Below are 25,987 nucleotides of genomic sequence, written 5' to 3' on the forward strand. Positions count from 1 at the left end.
TGTGGGACCCTCAACGACTCACAACCCAATGGGTCTTCACGGCCTGGTACAGGGATAGCTTTGCTTTTTTACTTTTATTATTATTATTATTATTATTATTATTATATTTTTCGTCGTTTATAAATCTGAATGCTAACAAACGTCTGTTCAGCAAACTGTATGCTTGTCATTGCCTTCTGTTTCAGACTTTTCTGGATGCATCTGCATTGTCGTACTATTCATCGGGTCATGGATCCCGCAGATGCGCTGCATACAGATCATCAAGTCACCATGCACCAGAAGGCACTGTAATTGGTAGGCGTGTTCTAGCAACAATTAAGCACGGCGCACTTGTAGCCATGAACAAAAATCGATAGGGAACAGTGACACCATTGATTAACCGAGTCACACAGGTTCAATGACTTTCGCCTGATATGAATACAACTTCCTTAACTTCGTGACGACGTTTCGATTATTTATTGCGCATTGACTGGCTACGTCACCAAATAAGGCCCGCCGTAAATACGACGTGTGTAGACGTTTTTTCCAACAGTAAGTGTGCGTTGCAGGAAGTGAGGTTCCTCGTGACGCTGCGGCAGAAGTCATTTTGAATTATTCATTACTTTGTATTTTATGGTGAAAAGTGAATGATTAATTCCACGTATCACATTGACATATTTGTTAAATAATTTATAGCATCATTCTTCAAAATCTGAAGTGTTGATACTGAAGACAGGAAGACACCTGAGACACTCAAATAAAGCGAATTTTCAGAGATAGCCGAGTTGATAGCACATACAACAAGTAGGTTAAAATTCATACGTCACTCTGTGAATAAACGCCATTTGATTTTGCTAGAGACTGGAGATAAATCAGATGTGTCACTAAAATGTAAGACTGGGAACATTGTTTCTTTCCGTCATTAAGAACAATGAACATAAGAACATAAAATATAGAGTACGAGCGGTAATATTGGGTTTAGAGAACACATTCATGATAGAACAAATAACAGCGATACCACAATAAGAAATATCATATATTTTCAATAAAACCGTTGGAGGTAAAAATGTACGTGATGTCTGATACCATGGTAACGCACAGTGGCGCCAATTCCTCGTACGTGTACGGTAACGATACCAATGGCGGCTGGGGCCTGCGCTCCTTCTTCACGTTCTACAGTCAGTTCGGGTCTGGTAGGACTGTAGCTGCCGGCGTGGAGGTAGGCATCCTGATGTTGACGTTCCTGGCATCGGTCGTGGCCAACGGCAGCATCGCAGCGGCTGTGCTGCGGTACCGAGAGATGAGGACCGTCACCAATTGCTTCCTGCTCAACCTGGCCGCTGCAGACCTCGTGTTCGCGCTGGGAATTCCTGCTGTGGCAGCCACACGGCTCACGCAGGACTGGGCGCTTGGAGATGCCACCTGCAGGATTTTGCCTTACTCGCAGGTAAAGTGGATCACAGCTTGAGGCTCACAAATATTGTGAACTCAGAGTAAGGATATCAGTGGGGAGCAGCTTCTGGTGTTCGTTAGAGCTGTTTCAAAATATTCGCTACCTGCTGACCCCATTCTTCTCCCCCCCACCAACAGCATCAGTTCAGTTTCGAGTGTATCACTGTTCTGGTGCTGCTTCAATGTACTTTGGAAATTTTCTCAGTTTCTTTGAGTGTATATTTGGATGTGCAGATATATTACTTACATTATGAAATACTAATAAGAGGGTCGTGACCGATCTCACACTCATGCACGGCTAGAGAGTGAAGGCTGGAACCTGGTGAGTTGTAACGGGAACTGAGCCCTAGACGCCTACTTCAAACTAAAAGAAAAAAAGGTAAAGCTATTCCTGTAACAGGCCATGGAGGCCAGTAGGGTTGTGAGACGTCGAGGCTCACAAATGACGGTAAGATTGCCAGCCTTACGCGTCGGCTGGCCGCGCTTTACCCCCAGGAAGATTCCTGGTACTGATTTCTGTTAGAGACTGAGTCGACCTCAAGGTCATAGTACGCCTGGAAGGATTAGGTCAACTGAAAAATCCAATGATCTCATCGGAAATCGAACCCGCGACCTTCCAACTTGTAGCTACCTAAATCAGTTAATTTGGCATCCCTCTGGTGCTGCATGAAAGGATGGCACTGGAATTACAAAACTACTAAAGACCAAATTTCGTCCACATAAAATGTGATATTTACTGCTGTATCATTTTGCCAGCCGGTCACGGTAGCCGAGCGGTCTAAGGCATGCACTGTCTTCGCTCGCTCGGAAACCGAGATCGTGGGTTCGAATCCCACTCAGGGCATTGATGTTTGTGTGCGTTTTTCTGTGTTTGTCTACAGGTAGAGGCCTTGCGACGAGCTGATCTCTCGCCCAAGGAGTCCTACCGAATGTGTAAGATATAGTAAACCGAAGTGAAACGGAAAGTTTCATGGAGGTAGGCCTAAGCCCAAATTGGGCTGTAGCGCCACAGGAAAAAAAAAAATCATTTTGCCAAGCCTTGACTAATTATTGCTATTGAGCGGGTTGGCACAGCGACCGTGCGACTATTTCGGGAAATCCTCATCGACTGCATTCGGAATGTTTTCCTGTCACGAAAACTTTCTCCCTCTTTATAATTCATAAACAATCTACCAAATTACATTCGACGTCCCAGAAATTCAGCACTTTATGCGACGTCGTTAAAATAGCCTAGAAATCAACTACATTGTTGTTCGTTCACTGATTCTAAGTGATTTCGTGCTAAGTTCCGAGTTCAGCTTCACCCCAAACTCTCCCAGAACCAATATTATCGTCCTGTACATCATATCAGTGTCCAGCACTCATCTAGAGGAAGCGAATCGGCTGCTTGGAAAAGAAACCATTATGCTCTGATTTACGACGCGCCATGAAGACGTATGAGGGAGTGGAGGTATAGCTCTACTATTCTTGACATCTGCATTAGATGTTGGTGAGTGGTCAGCTTGACGCCCCGGTCGCTTTATTCCCCGAGGAATGCTCTCTCGGTGCCCACTGTATAGGAGACTTGGTGGACCCCAGAACTGGTCTGAACGCTGTGGAGTACAGAAGAATTTCTTGTCTCTGCCGGGAATCGAACCCGTCCAATCCTTAGTCCGCTGCTATACCGACTGAGCAATCACGGCCCATATTCTTGCCTAGCGTCACTGTATGCGTGAAAGACTACCGATAGTTGGTCTCTTCGCCTCTGCTGACGTATGTGGCGGCAACGGAAAACAAAAGGGTATAGCCCTCTGGGGTACAACGCCTCGTAGTGCAACAGAAGTTCGCCGACGTTTCGGAAGGACGTACTATCTCCATCTGCAGTGTAGAGGGGTGGGTGGCGCAAAGAACGAGAAAGCAGTACTTAATAGTAAAAAAATTCGTCGCCTGTTAAGAAACCGTGTTTATGCGAGGCCGCCACTGGACCCTGTCCTGAGCCATACGGATCAACTACGCGTCCTAACATCCTGTTTACTTAATATCCATTTTAACACTATCCTCCCATCTACGCGTTAAGTCTCCAAAGTTGTCTATTCGCGTCAGGTCTCTTTTCCGACTGCAATGTACACACTTCTCTTCTATCCCTTACAAAGCTGATGTACTGAATATCTCCGCTAAACAAAGAGGTCTTCTTCAGTCTTAACCTCAATTCCATCCACCCCTTTTTACGATTACTCCAAAGCTGCCTACTGAGTGTTTAAACAAAGTCATGGCGCCAGAAACATTAATAGGGCACTGCGGGTGGGGTTTCAGGAAGAAAAACAGAATGCGAGATGTCTGTCGTATTTCAGGAAGATTCAATTACTGTCTCAGATCTAGGGCATTGGCGTGTGACTGCGGTTTCAGCAAGCGGATTGTTCTGTCTGTTACCTGCTTGATGCTGGTTTCTTGTGCGGCTTGTTCTTCGACTATGAAGATGGAGGCGACACGTTCTTGCGAAAAGTCGATTGATTTTTAACGGGCTACATGGCGTTATATCTCAGAAGACAGAATCCACAACCCCGCTATGAAAGCCTCAAATCTTACATGTTAACATTACTTGTAAGGGAGATATTTTCTTTCTCGTACACTTACGAATCAGATTATTGAACCAATTAATGAAATGGTATTTTGTGTGATGTCCTCATTTCACCTCAAGCATTTGGATTAAGATTTCTGGAAGCATACAGTGACGGTCGTATTAGACCTCTTAGTGATTGCCAAACTTCTGTAATCAACTAATTCAAAAGTTACCATAGGACATAAAGACAGAGAGAGAGATATAGTATTTGGGTCAGATTAAACTCATGGGGCACCGGCAGTCTCATGTGAACACAGGAATTGATGTTTGGACGCCACAGAGAGCGGGAAATTTCTTGAACATCTAAGCTACCACCAGCTTTTAAAGGGAACAGTTCTAGCTTTTAAATGGGTCAGTTCTTTGGACTTACACAGTTCGACAGAGACACCGAATAATCCAATAAGCCTCTATTCCACTGAGTATACTGGATTAAAAGCTGACTAGAACGCACCAGAAACCCACGGAAATATAGTCTCATTAGAGCCTTGCATGACGTACATTGCTCTCATACCACCGAATGTCAAGCCAGTCACAGGACAACTGCATGGCTGATATGCCACGTATCAACATGTGAAACTACTGGGAATGTGCCATATAATGTTAAGAGTGAATAAGAAACATTCCAGATTGCAGCCTTCCCATCTGACAGGTGTTACGCCCGTGGTGGCTAACGTACTGAGTCACCCGCTCTTACTCAGCACTCAGACACGTCATTACTGCCGTGACCTTGTCCGACAGGATCCGTCATTACTGCCGCTGTCACGTCACAAAATGCAATACCCATGTTCCGTGCTTTTGTTTCATAAACATTGAACTCTAGTATAGCGACTACACGAGCTGCTTCGATTCCCCTCAGGAGCGAGAGAATTTTCTCTTTTCCACAGCACCCAGACCGGCTCAGAGGCCCACACAGTCTTCCATCTAGTAGATACGGCGGGCTCTTTTCCTGGGGATAAAGCGACCACACGTGAAGCTGCCACATGATTCTGTTATAGTACTCAAGTTCAGAAGACATGCCTCCATTTCCTGTAAGTTTTCATGGTATGGTAATTAATTAAACACAGGGACAGCTGTAACTTTCTCACATAAACTTTGAGAATTTGACAGGTTTACGCGTTTTCGGTTCCCCCGATATCGAGAAAGGGGTTTTGCAATGTAGTGTATATGTATATGTGTATATAAACACAAAACGGCGATTTTCGTGAAATCGGCTCTAACGTTTTTTATTAAATTTCGGTAATTTATGGGTACCATACTTCTAAATAAGCCGGTCACGGTAGCCGAGCGGTCTAAGGCATGCACTGTCTTCGCTCGCTCGGAAGCCGGGATCGTGGGTTCGAATCCCACTCAGGGCATGGATGTTTGTGTGCGTTTTTCTGTGTTTGTCTACAGGTAGAGGCCTTGCGACGAGCTGATCACTCGCCCAAGGAGTTCTACCGAATGTGTAAGATCTAGAAAAACCGAAGTGAACGGAGTTCATGGAGGTAGGCCTAGGCCCACTGGGGCTGTAGTGCCAAGGGAAAAAATACCTCTAAATAAAACGTCTTCTGTGGTATCTTGAGGGAAATAACAATTGGTACATACTAGGGCCGAAATGTGACAAATCAGTTTCCTCGAACCCGACTCATGTCATCATACGGATTTCGTTGTTCGGTGTTCAGCAACAAAAAGAAAATGGTCTGTCCAGCAACAGCCGATTTCGTCTCAAATGTAAAGTAGTCAAGGTCATTCATATGTAACGACGTATGTGCAGTATTTCTGACCCGATAATCTTTGCCTTGACCTTTATTTCTTCACGAGTGCTACATAAATTATTAAACTTGTGTCCCTTCTGAGCCAGGAATTCTGTCACAATCAAAATCCTGCAGACTTTAATTTGGGCCACACACACACACACACACATCGCTCTCGGGATCACACTATTCTCGACCCTAATGAAGTGTTGCGCTGCGTAAATGTCAACGGCGGAACAGTACATCCGTCTTCATTTGTTTTCTCCAATAATGGTAATGCTTCTGCGAATACCATGTCTCATCGACCATGGCACACACAAAAGGTCACAGCAAATAGCTTCAACCTCTAAAAAGATGTGTGAAAGACGGGTGGAGACGAGTTTCACTCGGCCCTGAAGATCCGCGGTTCCTCATACGTAGTGTCTGTTTACACTCTTTAGGATTATTCCAGTTCTTTGAGTGACTACCGGTATTTTCAGTACGTTTCCTCGGCACTTTCGTTACATTATTCGGGCCGACTTGCAGGGCCGGATTTACACTTGTGAGGGAGGCCCGTGTCAGCAACAACAAATCTAGGTTATGGCCTTTCTTCTTTCTTATAATAACTAAAAATTCCAGAAGACTTTTCGTGATTTTAGAGAAGAAAGTGCCCCGGTCGCTCCCCTTTAAATCCAACCCTACCTAGTAAACAAACAAAAATCAAAACAAACATCGTGGTTTTAGTCCGCAAACGAACTATACCGACCGAGCGACCGCCACTTGTCGGTGTGAAGTTAGTGCCAACTTTAGCGGACAGAGGGTGTCTCGTGATCAGCGCAACGGATCCCCACGGTCGTTAATTTCGGTTTTCTAGACCGGAGCCGCTATTTCCTTGAAATAGTTGCTCAATTATGACCCTACCTACGTACTTCCTGTAATAACCGTAGTTCGCATGGGTTTCGTTAAACAAACCATACCAAAATAGTTGAACTGTTTATTTATTTTTATGATAATATAATGAACGTTTAATTCCTGTTGACCAAAAGTAAAGCAGACATGAACAATTACCACTGCCCCTTTTCAAATTATTCATATTCATGTGTTTTCTATATTATCTTTAGCACTTCCAAATCGTTTGTTACCTTATACTGCTTAGTACTGTAATTGAATATCGTTTTCTTGGTATTAAAAATAATGTGTCAACCGCAGTGGCCGCGCCGTCTAGGGCATGAAATGTCTTCGTCCGCTCGAACGCTAGTATCGCGGGTTCGAAACCCAATTAAGGCATGGATGTCTGTCTGCGCTTATTCTGTTTGTGTTGTCCTGTGTAGGTAGCTGCCTCGTGTCGGGCTGATCCCCCCGTCCAAGGAGTCCTACCGACTATCTAAGAAACTGAAGTGAAACGAAGCGTTTCATGGGTGCCCATTGCTCCATGTGCGAAGAGCAGGAAGAGACAGAATAATAATGCATATGATGCAGTAATGATAGCAGTAACAAGGATGAAGCTCGAGTGGAGTCATACGTACATACCACAGTGAGATTACTCATGCTTGCTTCATCACTAAATGGGAGTAGTGGTCAGCTTCACGGTCTCCTGTTACACGCTTGGAAAGTTTTACGAGTAAAGGAAATTATATTTGTTTTAAAGCTCTTAATTTCCATGCAGTTTCCAGTGTACAACTTCTGTATTGTTGTGGACATTGCCAATGTTCGGCAGACTCTATAGCATGAAACTTTTCTTATACCGTCAGCATATAATAAAAAGTCGGAAAAATAAATTCTGAAACATAAATCATCAATAAAAATGTTGAACAACAGATGTCCCAAGGTGGAATCTCGTGACACTCCTGAGAGCATACGAGAATGTAAAGATGACGTCATTATTCGTTCGAAAGAAAATCCTGAAGATGAATAAATTTCGAACCAAATAATATAACGTTCTCATGATGATGATGATGATGATATAATAATAATAATAACAACAACAATAACAATAACAGCTTCGTGCCTGTTGTTTAGAAGCGCCATAATATTTCTCTTGATGAAATAAAATTGGGTGATCAAAACGACGGTGAGGTGGGCGAGGCATGTAGCATACGTAGAGGAGATGAGAAATACGCACCTGAAAACAATACCGTTTAAGAGATCTAGACGTAAATGAGAGGAGAACATTATTTTGGATCATAAGGGTGTGGATTGTAATCATCTAGCTTAGGATGGGGACCAGTGGCGGAACCTTCGGGTACGATAAAAAGGACGAAATTTCTTAGCATCTGAGCTTCCCGACATGTTTATGTTTCGCCAGTTGAAACGCTGATCTGCCTCACCTCCTCCGCGTGTGAATTGCTGAATCCACGTTCTGCATTGCAAAGCGGTTTGTACCGTGCAAACTCTGGACTACCGCGCTAGTTAACATATGTTCGTGATAGGACGAACGAGTCACTTTCAAAATTGAATGGTGTCTCGCGCAGTATATGGTCGTATTACCCCACAATACAGTATACATATGATAATATTCCAATTCAGTGCTGTACGGGTATAAGAGCTTATTATTTCCACTGTTTGACTCGTTATGTAGAAACAAGGCCTGATTTACAGGTCTCCGGGCTCCTGGGCCATCAGAATGTGAAGGACAATAACAAAAAAATTGGCACAGAATTAATGGGTTTTCGGACTTCTTGATCGTCCGGTATTCTAGAAAATAGAAAACACGACTTCTCGGAAACTGCATCTGTGTTCCTCCTCAGGTGAAGGGGAAGACACCTACGCAGTTGGGCCCCGAGATTAGCTCTTTCTAAGGAGTCTAACTGAGTAGGCGTCTTCCCCCTCCCCCCTCACCTGAAGACGGAAACAGATACAGTTTTCAAAACGTGTTTTCTATTATCTAGAATACTGGATGATGGAAAAAGTAAAAAAAAAAAAGTAATTATGTGTCTTAGCGGCCTCCGTAGTCTAGAGGTAACGTTCCCACCTCATGACTCGTAGTACGCGGGTTCAGATACCCGGCGGAGGTCGTCGAATTTTTAAGGGCGGAAAAATTCAGGGAACAAGTCCTCCGGGAGGGACTTTAAGCTGTGTGTCCCGTGTCGTAACTTTACGGCACGTAAAAGAACCTCATATCCCCAAAGGGGATCACTGAGCCAAATTCCAGGACGTTTCCCGCCCAACAATAGTCTCTAAGGCCTCTGATAGATGGGGGAAGCATTATAGACACCGCTAAGCAAGTGGCCGAACTCGCTTGCTCGGCGGGACTGATGGTACGCACCATTTATCGGTAGGGTATAGAGACTGGTAGAATATCATAGAGGGAAGCACAATAGATCAAACTGGTCGCGGTGCATGGGGAAACCCACCCTCTCTAAATAACTAACTAACTAATTATGTGTCTTGTACACCATCATCAGACCCCTTTAGAATCAAATTTAGTTTACGACAACTTTTTTATTCTTATTTATTATACTAACTTTCCGTGGTTTTAGAGAAACGAATCTCAATAAAATCTGTGGTTTCTGTATCTGTTCTGTGGAAGCACCGGTGACACCGCCCAGCACGCTCCCCCATAAATCCGGCCCCGTGTCTAATAACGTTATTTTTCGTGATTTAATAGTACCTTCTGCCCTACCTACTTTCCTGCAACGTGTATTACAATTCACACTGTAGAAACGACAGAAATACATACAAAAAACTGTAGAACGATACACGGGATGAACCTCCTGGGTACCTACGCATAGATAGGAGGAAAATATCAAAACGGACCTTAAAAGAAATAGATTGTGATGCCCCAGGAATAGGATCGAGAGCCGGTAATGAATCTTCAGAGAACTTCCTGACCAATTGAGAGAGTTTCAGTTTCTGCAGAAAGACTCTGCTCCATGTAATTTTTATTTTTTTTTTTTTTCACTGGCGCTGCAGCCTCCTTGGGCGCTGGCCTCTGATTTTTCTGTTTCATGATCATTTTACATGCGGTAGGACTCCTTGAACAAATGAGCAGCTCGTCGCAAAGCCTAAACACAGGGCAACACAAACACAGAATGAATACGTACCAAACATCCATGCCTTGTGTGGGATTCGAACCCACGATCCTGGCTTCCGAGCGAGCGAAGACAGTACATGCCTTAGACCGCTCGACTACCGTTACCGGTGTTATTTTGTTTGTACTCTAGCTAATCAAGCAACAGCTTCCAGCATACTTTGCATAATGTTTGTCATGGTTTCTGTGTGCAGTTCGTGTGTGGCTTCGTCTTGCTGTGGACTCTCACCCTGATTAGCATGGACCGTCACCGGTGCATTGTGGTGCCACCGTACCGCTCCCAGCTCACCCCACAGCTCGCCACTATTCTCACCGCTGTCACATGGCTCATTGCAGCAGTTCTTTTCCTGCCTGTCGCCTTCTGGTTCCACGAGCAGTCCACTGACGCAGGCACCATTTGCACCCTCGTATTCCCAATGTCCGACACTGTGAACTTCTCCATCTGCTTCACTGTGCCTGTCATTCTCCTCGCCTGTCTGCTTCCCATGGCTCTCCTGGTGTATCACTACCAACGGATCTTCCAGAAACTCCTAGCTACAAGGAGCCGCTGGGCTGTACCTTGCGTCGTCGTCAATCCCGTCAGCACGGACTGCTCGGGTGCAGACACCCCGACCGTGAGACGCGACAGCGAGCTGAGTTTCGTGGGCAGCCTGGTGATACCGTGGACCAGGAAGATTTCGACGGCGAGCCAGCAGTTCATGTCACCAGGTCGGAATGGCTCGATGTCACAGCACGAGGAACTCCGCCTCAACAAGCACCTCAGAGTGGTCAGGGTGCTGTTACTGAACGTAATCGTGGTCCTCCTCATGTGGCTACCCATCACCGTCGTCATGTTCCTCATCTATATAGATGGTCGCCGGCCGTATGAAGACACAAATTTCTTCCTTAGATCACATCACTTCATCTGGTCCCTAGTTGTTGCGTTGTTGAACACAGTGGTGAACCCACTCCTTTATGGAGTTCTCTCGGAGAACTTCCGCAAGTGTTTCACTCGTCTTTGGTTCAGTGGAAAAGGCAGTGCTGATATCCGTGGCTGCGGAAGAACAGGTCTCAGTAAGTCGAACAATGAGGCTCCACATGAGTGCGGTGGGAGGAGCAACGGTGCGTCCAGGACTCCCAGCAGTGGGCGGGTCAACGGGTATCCTCAGGGTGTACCCCCCAAATTCCAAAAGAAAAGCAGTACTTGTAGCATTGGTTCCATTGTGGAAACTCCTAGCGGTGTTCAGCAAGTTTGATCCTCAATTACGAAGATGATGTACGTCTATCCTAATATAAATGCCGAAAGAAAGACCATATTTTCTAGTATTTCCAAACCGTATTTCGGAGTATTTAAGTTTCCATTATGTTCAGTAAGGAAAATTAATTGGTTTGGCAATGTCAAACAGATAAATGATGTCACTTCGCAAAGGAAAATTGCAGTGGTATTCACATTCTGATTTGCTCCCTACTCAATGCTTTCTTACCTCACTGAGTAAGAATACTGCATCAGTATTAGGTTCGTAAACTACAACGTACGGATATATTGTATCGCTTCGTGAAAATGTACATAATTGTTTTTAGATGACGGAAAAGTAATAATTTTACAATACAAGTATAATCTGACATTTCTACATGGCACATTGCAATAAAGAGAAACCAGGAACATTGCGCTGTAATTTCTGGTTCGGAATAATTATTTTACGCAAAGCAATCGCATGAGATATGCTCATGTTCAGGTATTGAGTCCTAAATGCTTGAAGAGATGTTATCTGCTTGTGAATGCATAGGGCCCAGTGTGCACACTCAAACTCACGGCTACGTAGCACAAGAACTTTTGAACTAGACATGTTTCTTCGCAGTGCACTACTGGAATATCTTCAGAGCAAAACTGTTACAAAAGGATCGTCTCCCAAGAAATCCTTCTCCACGAGAGGTGAATAAGTTATTCCGTTTATGATCTAGAACTAACGAAGTCCTTGCGGGTAGGACTGAATATATGAGGCGTTCATTTATTTTGGGGGAAAGTCGTATCTTTGATCTCAAGTTCCTCTAATGGCTATTGACACGTGGGAAAGTAAATTTATCGCCGATGTTTTACAGTCGAGACACTTAGGGCATTTTAATATTATGAAAGTGTGTCTAAGGCAACAAAAGATTTCTGACAATGATTGATTGATTTTACTACTATTCTTCTGGACACTGTCCATTGTCAATGGTAATTCAGTAGGATTTTCACTCGCGAGGGAAACGTTGCTGACCATGGCAGTGCATATAAACGTGGGCTTCTGTTCACCCCACGTTTCATTCTGCTTAAATTATCTGTACAAAATACGAATTTAAAACTTAATTTAAAGATTTGTATTCCCCGAATTTATCACAAAACTTCTGTATATATTTGTTACATTTTTTTTTGTCCAATGAATAAACAGTTTTTCCTTTCTTCCTGTGACTTTTCATAACTCAACATAGATAATACATCCTGAAAGAAAAGATGCACAGCAGCCAGTATGTTAAATTATGTGTATTTTCAGTTACAGGTGTAATGTGTGGTAATTTCTTGTACCTTTATAAACTTTATAGGAACCTAAAATAGGACTGATACTAATTCTAGCATGCCACTTAACGGCCGAATGATCGGTTGTAGGATTTCAGATTCTCACAGCTGTCCTTGTTAAAAGTTACATCTTCAGGGATATGATGCCGTGCAGTCCGTTGAAAATCAAGTGATATTTCGGAAGGACTGCTTTTTACCTGGTGATTTTGCTGGATTTTCGATTGACATAGTCTTCGTCCCTTAGCATTGATGTTTTCTTAATGCTAGAGGGGTGAGACTATTATTTTTTTTATTGCTAGTGGGGTGGGACTAAGTCCCTTGTACTGCGGCCACTTCTGGCCTATTGTACCAGCCCCAGATGATAGGTGAGGGTGATTGTGGAGCAGTTGGTGGAATGAAGATTGGCAGGGGAAACCGAAGTACTCGGAGAAAACCTACCCCAGCGACACTTTCTCCACCACAAATCCCACTTGACCAGACCCGGGATCGAACCCGGGCCGCCGCGGTGGGAAACCAGCGACTAACCGCTTGAGCTATGGCGCGGCCTAGGATGAAGGTTACATCTTCCTCCGAAACGTCGGAGGACTTTCAACGGACTGCACAGCATTATATCCCAGAAGATAAAGACTTCTTCAAATGACTCGTTATCCATAAGGGTGTATGCGACACTGATAAGCAAATTAAAATCACTTAACACGCAGATAAACTACAGAATATCCTCTTGTGAATTATGGGTTACCAGTTGCCACAGTCACTGTCTCTCGTAATATCTCTATCCTTGTGGTAACTACTAATTGTATTTTGTTTTTACGCCAAGTGGTTAGGTATACTGAGCATGCCACGTGTTTAATTAAACTGGCAGTTATATGTTTTATTTTGTATCTTGGAAGAAACAAAATGATTTGTACGTTACGTGTAGTGTATAAGTATTCCTTAAAACAATAATTTATACGTGATGCCTTTGCACATTTGCAGTACCGCAATATTATCGACTTACTGGTTTCATTGTATTGTGTTATATGAACGTTACTTTGCATGCCTACCTCACATACATCGCTACCAAAAAAAAAAAAAAACGAGAAGCAGTATTTGTTGGCTATATCTTATTTCACTGGGATAATTAATGAGCTGAGGAATGTTTTTAAACGACATCCACGCTTGCCAATTGAAATACAAGGAATGTGTATTTAAACAGATCTGACGTTTGGTTTATGGATACATGTATCACCACCAATATTATATAATGCATACATGTACACCGATATTTATAGCAAGTGTCACGTAACTTCGAACAAGGCCAAGAGTAACCTTGAATGCGCAGAAGAAAAATTTCAGACAAGGGGGTGGAGGGTGTGAGAAGTGACAGGCGGCCAGTGGAAGAACGAGTGTTAAGAAACTCCTCCCACCACAAGCTATGACCGGGATTTGACTAGGAATGCGGGGCCTTGTTCGAAGTTACGTGACACTCTCTATAATGCATGTTGATATCAATATCTGCATTTTTCAGAATATCCAAGCCATGTCTGCAGCATACGATCAGTGTCTTTGTCGTCAGGTTTCTCTGGTGTTGGCAATATATACACATCCTAACAACATATAAAAATCCATTCTAACGATCATTTCTTAAAATTAAGGTAGTCTTCAAACCATGGTGTAGTTTATGTACAATATTCATCTGTGGTAATTCATGTGAATTGACTTCCCAATGTGACAACACAGGGCAAGTACCTGGTTGTAGAAGGGGTGAATTATTGCTATGAAAATTAGCTCTCATTTCAGTGACACGAGTTAGAATAACAGCTAGATGCATTATAGATTTGTACAGATCCCGCATTCACAACATAAGAAATGTTCACCTAGGCTTGAAACTTCCATTTGGTTCAACATTGTTTTCATAGCAGTACTTCCTACACTTTTACTAGTCTGTTATATCCGTCATTCCATTGTTGGAGAAGCGTGTATAAACAAGGGAAAACGAGATTACACAAATATAAAAACTATTTATTTTTATATCAGTTATAATATTTTCGGCCCGGATAATGTAAGTCTCAGCAATAAAATATATTTACGAGTATAATGAAAGTTCATATTTGTAGTCTTCTTCGTTTGTTTAAAATGTTCACCTTTTGATCAGTCCTTCAAGAAAATGGTTCTACCCTAAACGCACGCACGCACGCGCACACACGTATGTATGCATATAAAAAAGCTATCCCTGTACCAGGCCGTGAAGGCCCATAGGGTTGTGAGACGTTTAGGGTCCCACACTATCTAGACAGTCGGCTCAAAGATGGCGGTAAGGTTGTCAGCCTTACGCGCCGGCCGCGCTTTACTCCCAAGGAAAATTAATTAATTAATTCCTGGTACTCATTTCTGTTAGAAGCTGAGTAAACCCTAGGGCGTAGTGCGGCTGGAAGGATGAGGTGAATTGAAAAAAAAATCCAATGACCTCATCGGGACATGTATATGTATGTATATTTGACATAATATTAAAATAGAGAACTACAACTTTACCTCCTGTTGTGTATGAGTGTGAACAGTGATTGAAGGTGTCTTAGAACTAGGCACAGCGGAGAATGTCTAGACCTGAGGTACAGAAAGTGGCAGAAGAAAGAAAGAAGCGATAATGAGGGCCTTCACAATTTGCACTCTTCCCCAGATATTATTAAGGTGACGAAATCAAATGGAATTTGAAGGTGCGGAAGTGTATCACGTAAAAGAGACATGAGAAATAGCCATAAATTTGTAGTACTAAAAGCCGGAGGGAGATACAGTTAAGAAAACACGGACGTAGATGGGGGACCAGTACATTTTATAAAACAAGGTATAAGGGTGTGGACTGACTTCATCCGGCTCAGTACTCTGCTTGTGTGAACATGGTAATGAACCCCCAGGGTCCATGAATTCTGACGAATATCTAGGTGAGCGACTTAGCTTCTCCAGAAAGGCTCTTTTCCAGTCATATGCACTTGAAGTAACCATCTTACTGTATGTCGTTGTTACTGTCCGGCCAAAAGCCAACACTTCTCCAGTCGTTATTAGGAACCGTACACACTGAAATGTTTTAATAATGATTTCATTGGGCCGTGCCACAGCTTTTACCGTTACGAGCTGGCTTCGAACCTCGGAGCCTCAAGTTCAATATCAGGTGGCTTTATGTGAGATTGTGTATACAGTGGTACTGGAACAAGTTCTTCCCCGTTATTCATCATCCTGCCATTGCTTCATACTCACATAGCACCTCCCTCTCAGGGGTGCAACAGCCCTACCACGCAACACATGGCATCTTCGGTCGTAAGTTAAAGGCTGAATCTCTGACACGTTACTTGGCTGGATGCAGAGTAAGGAAATCAAGTTTGATGATTTCATTATGTGACCATCTGTGTCTTCATACTTGTATGCGTGTAATCTCCTCCCTCCATTCCAACTGATGGTCTCTCATGAATATAATGGCACTACATTCCAGCCTAGCCTTTCATTGTTAATTACCTATAATTAACGGCGGCCGTGCGAACTTCTGGAGTACAAACAATACTCGTGCAACTTCTGAAATGTCGTATGGTATAGAGATCTGAAAATTATGGAATTCTTGTAGAATCTAAAACAACAACATGGCAGCCGCGCGATTTCTGTATTTAGCTTCTTGTTCAATGGCGATATGTAAATTGTATATGTAGAACATGAAAATGCGCATAAAATATGTATGAAACATGCTTTGTGCTTTATTTATTAACAATTACAAATACGGCGATGGTGCGAAATTTTGATGTCAGTTATATGATATAATATAAATCCGTCACGAATGCTTGCCGTTTTCTTTATTCACAATAAACTTCGGCCATGCATGGTCATCGTCAGTTGTCGAGCACTAAGCTATAGCTGCTGCACTGCGCGGTATGTAAAAATTTCATATGACTTGCAATGCAACTCTCATTAATTAAAAAATATGAATAAAAATAGGTCGATTCTAATTAAATTTAGTTAAAATCAGTCACACTGAAAAGTTTAACGTCGCTGGAATATATACCAACATAAGTTGGTAGTTTCTGGAGAATCTGAGAATATCAGTGGCCACTCACATGGGAATCCCAAGCTGGTATGCAGAAATGGTCATCTCTGCTTAAAATCTAATTTTACTTAGACCAAGGGCAGGACCACCAGTGCACGCCACACACAGAGCCTGTGCAATTCAGCTGTTTTATTATTCTCATGATGACGTCTCGCTATGCTTCACGACTTGCACAGCAATGAGGCAACAGGAGAAAGTACAATAGACTTCCTATTACTACACAGCACGGTCGTGGCTAATGGAAACAGAAGAGAGCCATAAAACCATTCAAGGCCTATGACTAATTTGGAACTTTGTTTGTGAAGCTGTAAACGCATATTCTGACATATGATTTCACTACCAAGTATATGCGACTGTGACAGCCACTAGGGGGCCCTGATACAAGGGCTCTCGGGACGATGGCTACACGACCGAACAGACTTGTGCAGAAGTAACGCTCCCGAATTGTATACGGTAGGTCCGCGGTTTGAATGTCGGCCGGGGTACTGGCTATCCTGACCGAAATTTTTCATGGTTTTTCTGAGTCCCTCTAGGCAAATGCTGGGACAGTACCTCCACCAGGCCACAATAGCTTCCTTCGAAACCCTTGCTAATTCGTCACTCCTCAGCCCGTACATAATGAACAAGTTAAATAATCTGCGAAAGGAAAAATGTGGGGTACATGGGAAATATATGCGGAATTTTGGCCACAAACCTGAAGGGAAGCACACTGAGAGACTTAATCGTAGATGAGAGAATTATATTAAAATGGATTTTAAAGGATATGGTTGCATCTATCCAGAATGGGGCAAGTGTTGGACTCTTAGGAACACGGTAAAGAAACTTTTGGTTCTGTATAACGTGAGGAATTCCTTCACTGAGAAAGCGGTTAAGCCTCTCCGCCCCTTCAAGGCCCCTTCTCCTTGTAGTTAGTTAATTATAATGCGAATAACGAACAACATTAAACAGGCCTACAAACTCCAGAGGATACAATAAAAAATGACGAACAGCGGCAGCACAAAAATGTCGAGAAACGAACATGCAGTGCTTTATTTGAATACGAAAATAATCAGATAAAAAATCATAGGCCAGATGCAACCTTAAGGAAGCAAGAAACATCCCCCCTCTATTATAAATTTTGGTGCCAAACAATCAGCCTGGATAGCTCAGTCGGTATAGCGACTGCCTACGGGCTGGACAACCGAGGGGTGGGAGTTCGATTCCCCGGTAGGGTCAAGAATTTTCTCTTCTCCAAGTCGTCTAGAACGGCTCTTTTGTCCACCAAACGTCCTATCCAATGGGTACCAGGGTTAAGCGGCCTGGGCGTGAAGCTGTCCACTGGATCTATACATCCACTCCCCCATACGCCTTCATGTCGTAATTAAGCACAGGGACAACTTTGCCTTTTTACCAAACAGTCCACAACGAAAGAACCGGGCAGAGTAACCAGTAGAGACGAGAAAATTGTCATGCGCAATCCAAGCAGTTTAAGGACCCCTTCCACGGCGTATTTCGACGTAAATATTTTGTTTACAGTGAATATTTATTTAATGAAATACAAAGAAAATTAATTTCTGATCCTGTACAAAGTGAAAGAGCGTTAGCTTTCCATCAACAGGTTTGTGTCTGCAATATACGCATGTTTACGTCACCTCTGCTGCTTTACCAGTTTTCCCACCCGAACAGCGCAAGTAGCAGTATGGCATTTGGATTGGCGTGAAGGAGACAGTAGGCCCGATACTGGCTACACATTCTAAAATTTTACTAAGACACGTGTGGAAAGCTGGGATTATACTTTTCCATTTTTGATATTTTAAGGAATGCTACATTATTTGAAACCTTTATTTTTACGTTCGGTCTGAGGTTATCACAGCAGTTGCTACGAATATTTCCACCTCCTGGGATATAATGCCGTGTGCTCCGGTGAAATTCGACTGAAGTTTCAGAGAATCATTTCGCCTGTGTCTTGCTTGGCTTTCGCCGAATTGCACTGCATTATATCCCAAAAGATACAACACTGTTCTGTTCTTATGTTTGTTAGCCTGTAGAATAGTAGTTGAACTTGTAGCTTCGCGTTAAGTACGTTTCCATGGGGATTCGTTGCGCTGACCACGTGACATCCTCTATCCGCAAAAGTTGGCACTAATTTCACTGACAAGCGGCGGTCGCTCGTTCGGTATAGTTCGCTTGCGGACTACAAGCCACGGTTTTGTTGTTTGTTAAGTATGTTGCTATGTGCTCGACGATATCTGATATCCATCAACACCTCTTGTCGGATTTTTAAACAGGAAACTTAGCCTATACTTACACCCGGTGAGAGGATCTGTACATAAACGCTATAATTTAATGAAAATCTACTATTTAATTTGAAGACCAAAATAAATGTTTCCATGTATAGCGCATAGGATAGATAAAAATGTATATAAAATTTTAATCGGAAAACCAGAGGACCACTTTGGCGACAAAGGCTTATATGAGAGGATAACGTTAAAGTGTATATTAAATAATTATGAAGAAGGGGAATGGTTTCATCTCAAGTTTACTCTCTTCTGATATGTGACTCTGTGGAGTTTGGAATAGAAGTGCATCAAGGTTTCGGGCGAACTTGCTGCAGTCTTCTTCAGGATAGAAGATTAAGAACAGCTTCAAAGAAGTAGACCTGCTATAGAAGATGGGAATTATAGACTTAACCTCTTTTCATCATCGGCTCTATTCTGAAAATGGGGAGACCGTGTTCCTGCAATATGTTCGTTAACAATCTACCAGACTATATGGTGCTACATCTCAGAAAAGTATAAGCCTTAATAGTCACATCCGTAACCTCATACATCACATGGATTCGTCTGGCTCAGGATAAGAACCAGTGGCCGATTCTGAAGAAACCGGCCATGAACAACACATGACAGGAATATCGTGCCTGTCTGTTTCGTGTCCAAAACTACTCCGCATATTTAAAATTCTGTATTGAAGAGACTTATCCCAACAAAACCGTCCATGTGCTTATGCAGCACACCTTGAAGGCGTATGACGGAGTGGAGTTTCTCCGATTTCTTAACTTTAAAATCAGGCGAGAAAAATAGTCCTTGGTACCCATTTTGTGCGAGACTTGTTGAGTCCCAAAGCCGGTCTGCATTCATTGGCAAAAATAAACAAAACCTGTGTCTGCTGAGGGGTCGAACCTCGATCATCCAGCTCGCACCAAATCACGTTGCTGACAGCGATATCCTGTCTCCATCTGGATATTGTGGCCGTAAACTCTGTCAGAATTACACTTTAGAACTCAGGTGTCCGACAAGTATCGGACAACACGCGATGGCATCTTCAAGGGCAGAGAGTGACATCAATCCCCCCCCCCAAAAAAAAATCCACGCCGAGTTATTACTGAATCAAAATGTCTTCGGTCACGGTAGCCGAGAGGTCTAAGGCATGCAATCTCTTCGCTCCCTCGGAAGCCAGGATCGTGGGTTCGAATCCCATTCAGGGCATAGATGGTCAGTGTTTGTGTGTATGTGTGCGTTTTCCTTTGTTTGTGTACAGGTAGAGGCCTTGCGACGAGCTGATCACCCATCCAAGGAGTCCTACCGAATGTCTAAGATCCAGTAAACCGAAGTGAAACGGAGAGTATCATGGAGGTAGGCCAAGGCCAAAATTAGGGCTGTAGCGCCAAAAAGAAATCAAAATGTCAGTATTACGTATGGTTTCAGGCTTGTGGGACACCCTGTAGAATGATACTCGATTTTATTAAATCTTACATACACATCCTGGCGCACACAGAAACAAACCTTGCACCCATACACTCGAACGTAACTTCGGGACAAATGTGAAGCTATACAGACAGACGTTCTGTGTTTGGCTTTTGCTTTAAATAAACAAAGTATTTCAGATTAAGTCGACCAAGAACATTTCTAATTCTCTGTCATGAGCTTCGTATAAAATAGGAAATACTGTTTATATTCGCCCTGACAAACATCAGTGAATCCACTATCCTATACTAATCAACCTTGAAGATGGGATGTAATTTTTCTGCCTGTCTGAGTCGTAAATACGGTTTAATTTCTCTGGGCTGAAACATTGCGTCTGTAGATTACCCGCAAGTCAAGGTTCTGACATCCTTTTCTAATGACATCAGACAAACATATGGCGCAGTGATCCGATGTTGAGTTTCGGTTGTCTCAAATGGGAATCCCTGTACCAGCGGTCCCACCGTCATACCTCAGCACTGGGTACGAATTGTCAATAGCACGCCCCCGACCGCATTCAAATTTCGGGGAAATGTCTTCTTGCTGTTTCAGTCCCATGAGCCAGCTGCCTGAAGCTAGTGATGAAGACGCCAGCTCACATTGGCAGGACTCGGATTGCAGCCTAACGTCACAACGTTTAGGCTTCTTATTGAAACAGACGAACCTCGCACTTGAAACCTTACATATAATAATGAAACTATTAACACAGGGCATGCATGCTTCGAGGTTTGATGGAGGGAAAAAATATGTGTTGCGGAAATTCATTCATTCATCAGTAATCTGTCAGACGACAGGTCCACAGTCTCTTCCAAAACAGTTTCTCCACTTAATGCGATCTAGAGCTTCCTCCTGTCCCCAAGGTCATCCAGCATCTTTCTTCCTCGTCTTATGGTCATTTCTATCCGCCCCTCTATCGCATACATGGTATCTATGTTTTTGGAAAGAGACTATCCAGGAAAAGTGATAATGTGGTAGTTTCTCCATTTTCTTTCCACATCGCAGTACAATAGCCGTTCAAACCACTCTGGTCACGCCTGTTGCTATACGAACATGAACCATCTCGAGCATCATTTGCTCTGTGCTTCAAGTCGCTACTGATGACGCTGCTTCCGGCGTCAGTTGCGGAAATAACGATATAAATTTATGTCGGACTTTTAAGTTCTCTTGGCGGAGATAGGAGCTGGGATAGCGACTGGCTACAGATTGGACGACAGAGGGGTCTCTTCTTCATAGCATCCACACCGGCTCTGGGCCCTACCCACCCTCCTATCAAATGTGTACCAGGGGTTCTTTCCCCGGAGGTTAGAAGGCTGGGGACTGAAGCTGATCACTCGTATCTGGTGACGAGGTCAAGAATGAAGGCCCTACATGTATGTCCACTCCCCCATATCTTCGTATTGTGGTGCTTAATTGATTAAGCACAGGGGAAACTTTAACTTTCTTTTTAATACATCACTTTCTCTTTTCCTGTTTCTCGATGCCCCTCCTTGAATCGAGGGTCTACCGTACAACGTGAATTCCGCTGCTCGATGTTTAGATAGAGACAGAATAGATAAGCAACTGGAAGTGTAGGCGTGAATATTACTAATTTTACCATGATAAATATTATATAGACTGTTTTCACAGAAACTGAAAATTATATAGCAAGTATCACGTAACTTCGAACAAGGCCAAGAGTAACCTTGAATGCNGTAGAGATTTCTGTCTTCGTTCGTGTAACTGCCCAGTGATTTTACAATCAGATTGCTTTTCAATTGGGTTTCTGAAATACATCATCAAGGAATCTGACGTGAAATTATGAAGAAAGTTACATGAATCTGTCATTAAAATGACAGAATGACAGCGGCACAAGATGTACGAATCGGTTTCCATCAGAGATTTCGCTTATAATGAGATGTTAGAAGACACATAAAATGATTTCCGAAGGAAAATACATTAACACCACATATGAGTAGAACGGACTATAATCCAGATGAAATTCAAGACAAATATATTATCACGTGTATTAGTGACCACAGACGAGGTTTGGATTGATGAATAGGTTTATTCACCACTACCAAAACTACCAAAAACTATTACGGTATAGCTGATTTCCACACTAAAAATCACTCAACACTAAGACTTCTCAGTCTACTTTCACTAGTCTTCACGTGCTAACAGCTCTGAACAATAGCTATTCCTCTGCAATGCCTTCGCTAGACGTTTCGTGGTTCTAATTCTTCCGTTTCCGTTGCCCCCTGATGAACATTCCACGGCTGAACCCTCATATCAACTGTCAACTCAACAAACTCAACAAAAGTCACATTGCGACTGACGGTAAGTCAGTCAGTAGGTCTTGGTGTCGAACCCCATCTGGGGCTCATGACCAGATATTTATTGCTGTTTGACAGTTACGGTCTTGTTTTTGTGGGACGCCCTCTCTGACGAAAGGAGAGGTCTGTATTTTGTATATGCTGCTGGGCCTTGCCAGCGCAACTCCGAGTCCCTTGGTATTCGTGACCATATTTTACTGTCTCAGATTTGAGACTTCCTTTTTCGTCGCCTCCTACGACTCGCAGGGTCACGTTGGAGGTATTCGATCCCGCCTCCACACGGGATAACTGTCAACAATTGCTGGCTTCTCATTATATAGACTCAGGCCGGACCTCACGGAAAATACGTCCGTTGCCCAACAATGGATATATACGTACCACATAGAAAACATCACTTCCTCTACTGTTGTATTTACAGCGTCATTGCATAGAAACGGAAGTTATCCGATTGTTGCCTGCGTATTCGTTGTCGCGGGAATGTGTTTACCGAGTTTTTGCCTAGCAATGGGTCTACATGTCACTGTATAACGAATTATGTTTCCGTTTGTGTTATTTAACGACGCTTTCAGAACCTAGAACATACAGGGTCGAAAGGATAATTGGCAGATTAAGGACGATTTGAAAAGGTTCCGAAAGAAGCTGTGATGTAATGGAGGTACTACTGCAGAATTTGCCTAAGGAAGCTGAGGAAAGCCAAGGAAATTCTCAGTCATGATAGTCGATAGCCCGGCCGAGATTCGAACCCAACATCACCCTATTACGAATTAAGAGCTTTATTGCTACGTTAACCCATTTGGTGATAATAAATTTAAAATAATGACGTCTTACAAAAGCACATAAATATTACGACTCCTGAAGATTTAACGAAATTCATCTTGTTGAAAAATGTAAAGATAAAGTTATTTCTGTGTTATCTAATTAAGCAATACGCCATGAAGATGTATAGATCCACATTTTCTTGACCTCGGCACTAGTCGGAGGTGATTGGTCAGCTTCACGCCCCGGCCGCTTTACCCCCGAGGAAAGAGCCCCCGGTACTCTTGTATAGGAGGTTGTGAGAACCCCAGAGCCGGTCTGAACGACATTGAGAAGTGAAAATTCTTGCCCAACCAGGACTCGAACTCCGACTCCTACGTCCTCCAGCCCGTAGCCAGTCGCTATACCGACTGAGCTATGTTGAAAACCGAAGAACAATTCAGCCTGTATTAAGGTACGGTCCGCGGACTGCTGTGTTGAGTAAACTCGTTTGATGTGGACCGTGGGAAGATAGGAATTTTTGAGACTGAAATCTTACTGATGATAAAAATATGGGATTTTTGCGCGAAGTTCGAAAAACTTACACGCGTTTAAGAAATCATCTGTGATCATCTGTTGGTTCGCATGTTCCATGTACGAAACCAGTGAAAAAGTTTAATTATTTATTATTTATTTCATATAGACTAATTTTAAGCAAGACTTCTATGATTTTTTGATAATTCTGGTGTAGATTCAAATTTTTATGTTTAGTTTTATCTGTGTTTACTTTTAGGCCAATATAATACAGGCAGTGAAGTTTATATTTAATCTGTTTCGAAGTTTCAGATGTTTATCATTCTGCCAGAAGATTGATTATATCGATTCTGCTACCAACAGTTTCCTTCTTGATTTTATGATCTTTGATGAAAGATGTCATTTAATTGTCTGGAGGAAACTGCTGGATCATCTGGCTGTAACATAAATACACGTGTTTCTAACCCAATCATTGCCTTTCGTATGAAACATATTAAATACACTGAGCCCGGATGCATGTGATAGCCGCCCTGTGTTTTCTCTGCTGGGCTTCCACCTCACACAACAGAGTTCGATTCGCGTTATGTCGATATTAGCGCTTTCTTATTTTGCAGTCTGAATAATAATGCCTTCCCTGCATATTTGTTACATATTGTCACGTGTTAGTGACTAGACACGAGGTTTGGACTGATTATTGTATTTGTTGGACGCTTATAACTCGTGACTACACTGTACAAATCTCTACAGCAAGCACTAGTCCTCTCAGCCTCTTATATTCTTCACTAGGCTTTGCCTAGTTACGGCTCCTAACAACGTCCGTTTCCGTGCTCACACCTCTGCCAGCCGGGACATCCCATCTGCAACCAACTGCCGAATCCCGACCACAACTAACTCACATTCTCTACTGACTAAGAACTCCGTCGTTCGGTCGGTCTGTCGGTCGGTTAAATTGCTGCTAGTCATCGCCAGCACAGTCATTTGGTTACAGTATTGAAGAAAAGTATCCAGCCCGTAGCCTGTCGCTGTACCGACTCAGCTATCACTGTTCATTCATTTTTGGAGAGGGGCAGATTAAAAGTTAACAGGGTAGCAAACTAATAATAATACTTTTAAAATTCAGGTTTTAGTGAATAAAGTTCATATGATTGTAATTAAAAAGCACAGTCTACTGTCAATACGAGGAAAATACCTGTACTAGGTAAGTAAGTAAATGATGTACAGTCTTTTGCTTCCTTTCATTTAGCACTTGGTCAGCTGGCCACGAAACTCCGTACCACTGTCTAGCGGAACCATAACATTTCATCACTACGTCCGGAAATGCGTTACACTGCACCGAAACCTTAGCTAAAACAAATTAAGTGCATGAAATTCTGTAACTCGCTGACAGATTTTTGGCTTATATAGCGCACTCGGCATAGCGACTGGCTACGGGCTGGACGGCCGAGGGTTTGGCATTCGAGTCCCGGTACAGGCAAGATTTTTCTCTTCTCTACGTCGTCCAGACCGGTTCTGGGGCCCATTCGTCGTCCTATCCTATTAATATCGGGGGTTCCTTCCCCATGGGTAAAGCGGCCGGGGCGTGAAGCTGACCACTCACCTCCAACTAGTGCCGAGGTCAAGAATATATGGATCTATACATCCACTCCCCCATAGGAGTACATCTTCATGGCGTACAACTTAATTTGTTAAGCACAGGGACAACTTTACTTTTCACTTGTTTAACAACTGTCTAGGTTATGTAGCGGTGAAAGGGAGGATTATTTACATGTTATGAACTGGGAAGGATGTGGTAGGAAGCGACACGATCTGTTCAGTGGTGTATCGCGATTCTTGTTTGCAGGAACTGAGGGAGTCCATGGGAAATCTCAGGCAACGTTGCCTGCCTCATGGTGAGTTCTGAACATGAAACAGGAGTGAAAACCATGGGAGGCAAACACTGGATGAAAACCTGAGTTCAGAGAACCTGACAGATTTTTCCTTTTTTCTGAAACCGTGGAGTAAGGAATACCTTTTTACATATAAGCGTATACGAATTGCGGTGTATACCTTTTGCATTACTTTTAACGGCGCTCTATCAATTACCGAAATTGCACAGCTCGAATAGTAAATGCTAAATGATAGTAAATGAAGTGGATACGAGGATTCTTACGATTCTGATCCTGCATTACCTTGGAAGAATTGAAGAATATCTTGAGAAATCTGAGCCTGCTTTGTCAGCCATCTGTCCGAAATTTCAAACGCCAACTTACAAGGATTCGAGTCTTATTGTAATCACATCTGACTAATTCGCGCTGTCGGCCGCGACATAGCTCAAGC

General features: G+C 43.0%; 2 protein-coding genes across 3 annotated transcripts in view; one reads left to right on the top strand and one right to left on the bottom strand.

The window, feature by feature from the left end:
* The window catches only part of LOC111861978 (free fatty acid receptor 4), a 16,275-nt gene extending 4,084 nt beyond the window's left edge, over positions 1-12,191 (top strand). The window contains exons 2-3 of the mRNA XM_023846973.2: positions 186-1,426; positions 9,967-12,191. Coding sequence (XP_023702741.1) covers positions 1,046-1,426; positions 9,967-11,007 — 1,422 coding nt within the window. The 5' untranslated portion in view covers positions 186-1,045 and the 3' untranslated portion in view covers positions 11,008-12,191. The remainder of the gene's footprint in view (positions 1-185; positions 1,427-9,966) is intronic.
* The window catches only part of LOC111861977 (mucin-5AC), a 198,007-nt gene that overhangs the window by 162,898 nt on the left and 9,122 nt on the right, over positions 1-25,987 (bottom strand). The window lies entirely within an intron of this gene.

This window comes from Cryptotermes secundus, unplaced genomic scaffold, assembly GCF_002891405.2.
Source record: "Cryptotermes secundus unplaced genomic scaffold, Csec_1.0 scaffold181, whole genome shotgun sequence".
NCBI lineage: Eukaryota > Metazoa > Arthropoda > Insecta > Blattodea > Kalotermitidae > Cryptotermes > Cryptotermes secundus.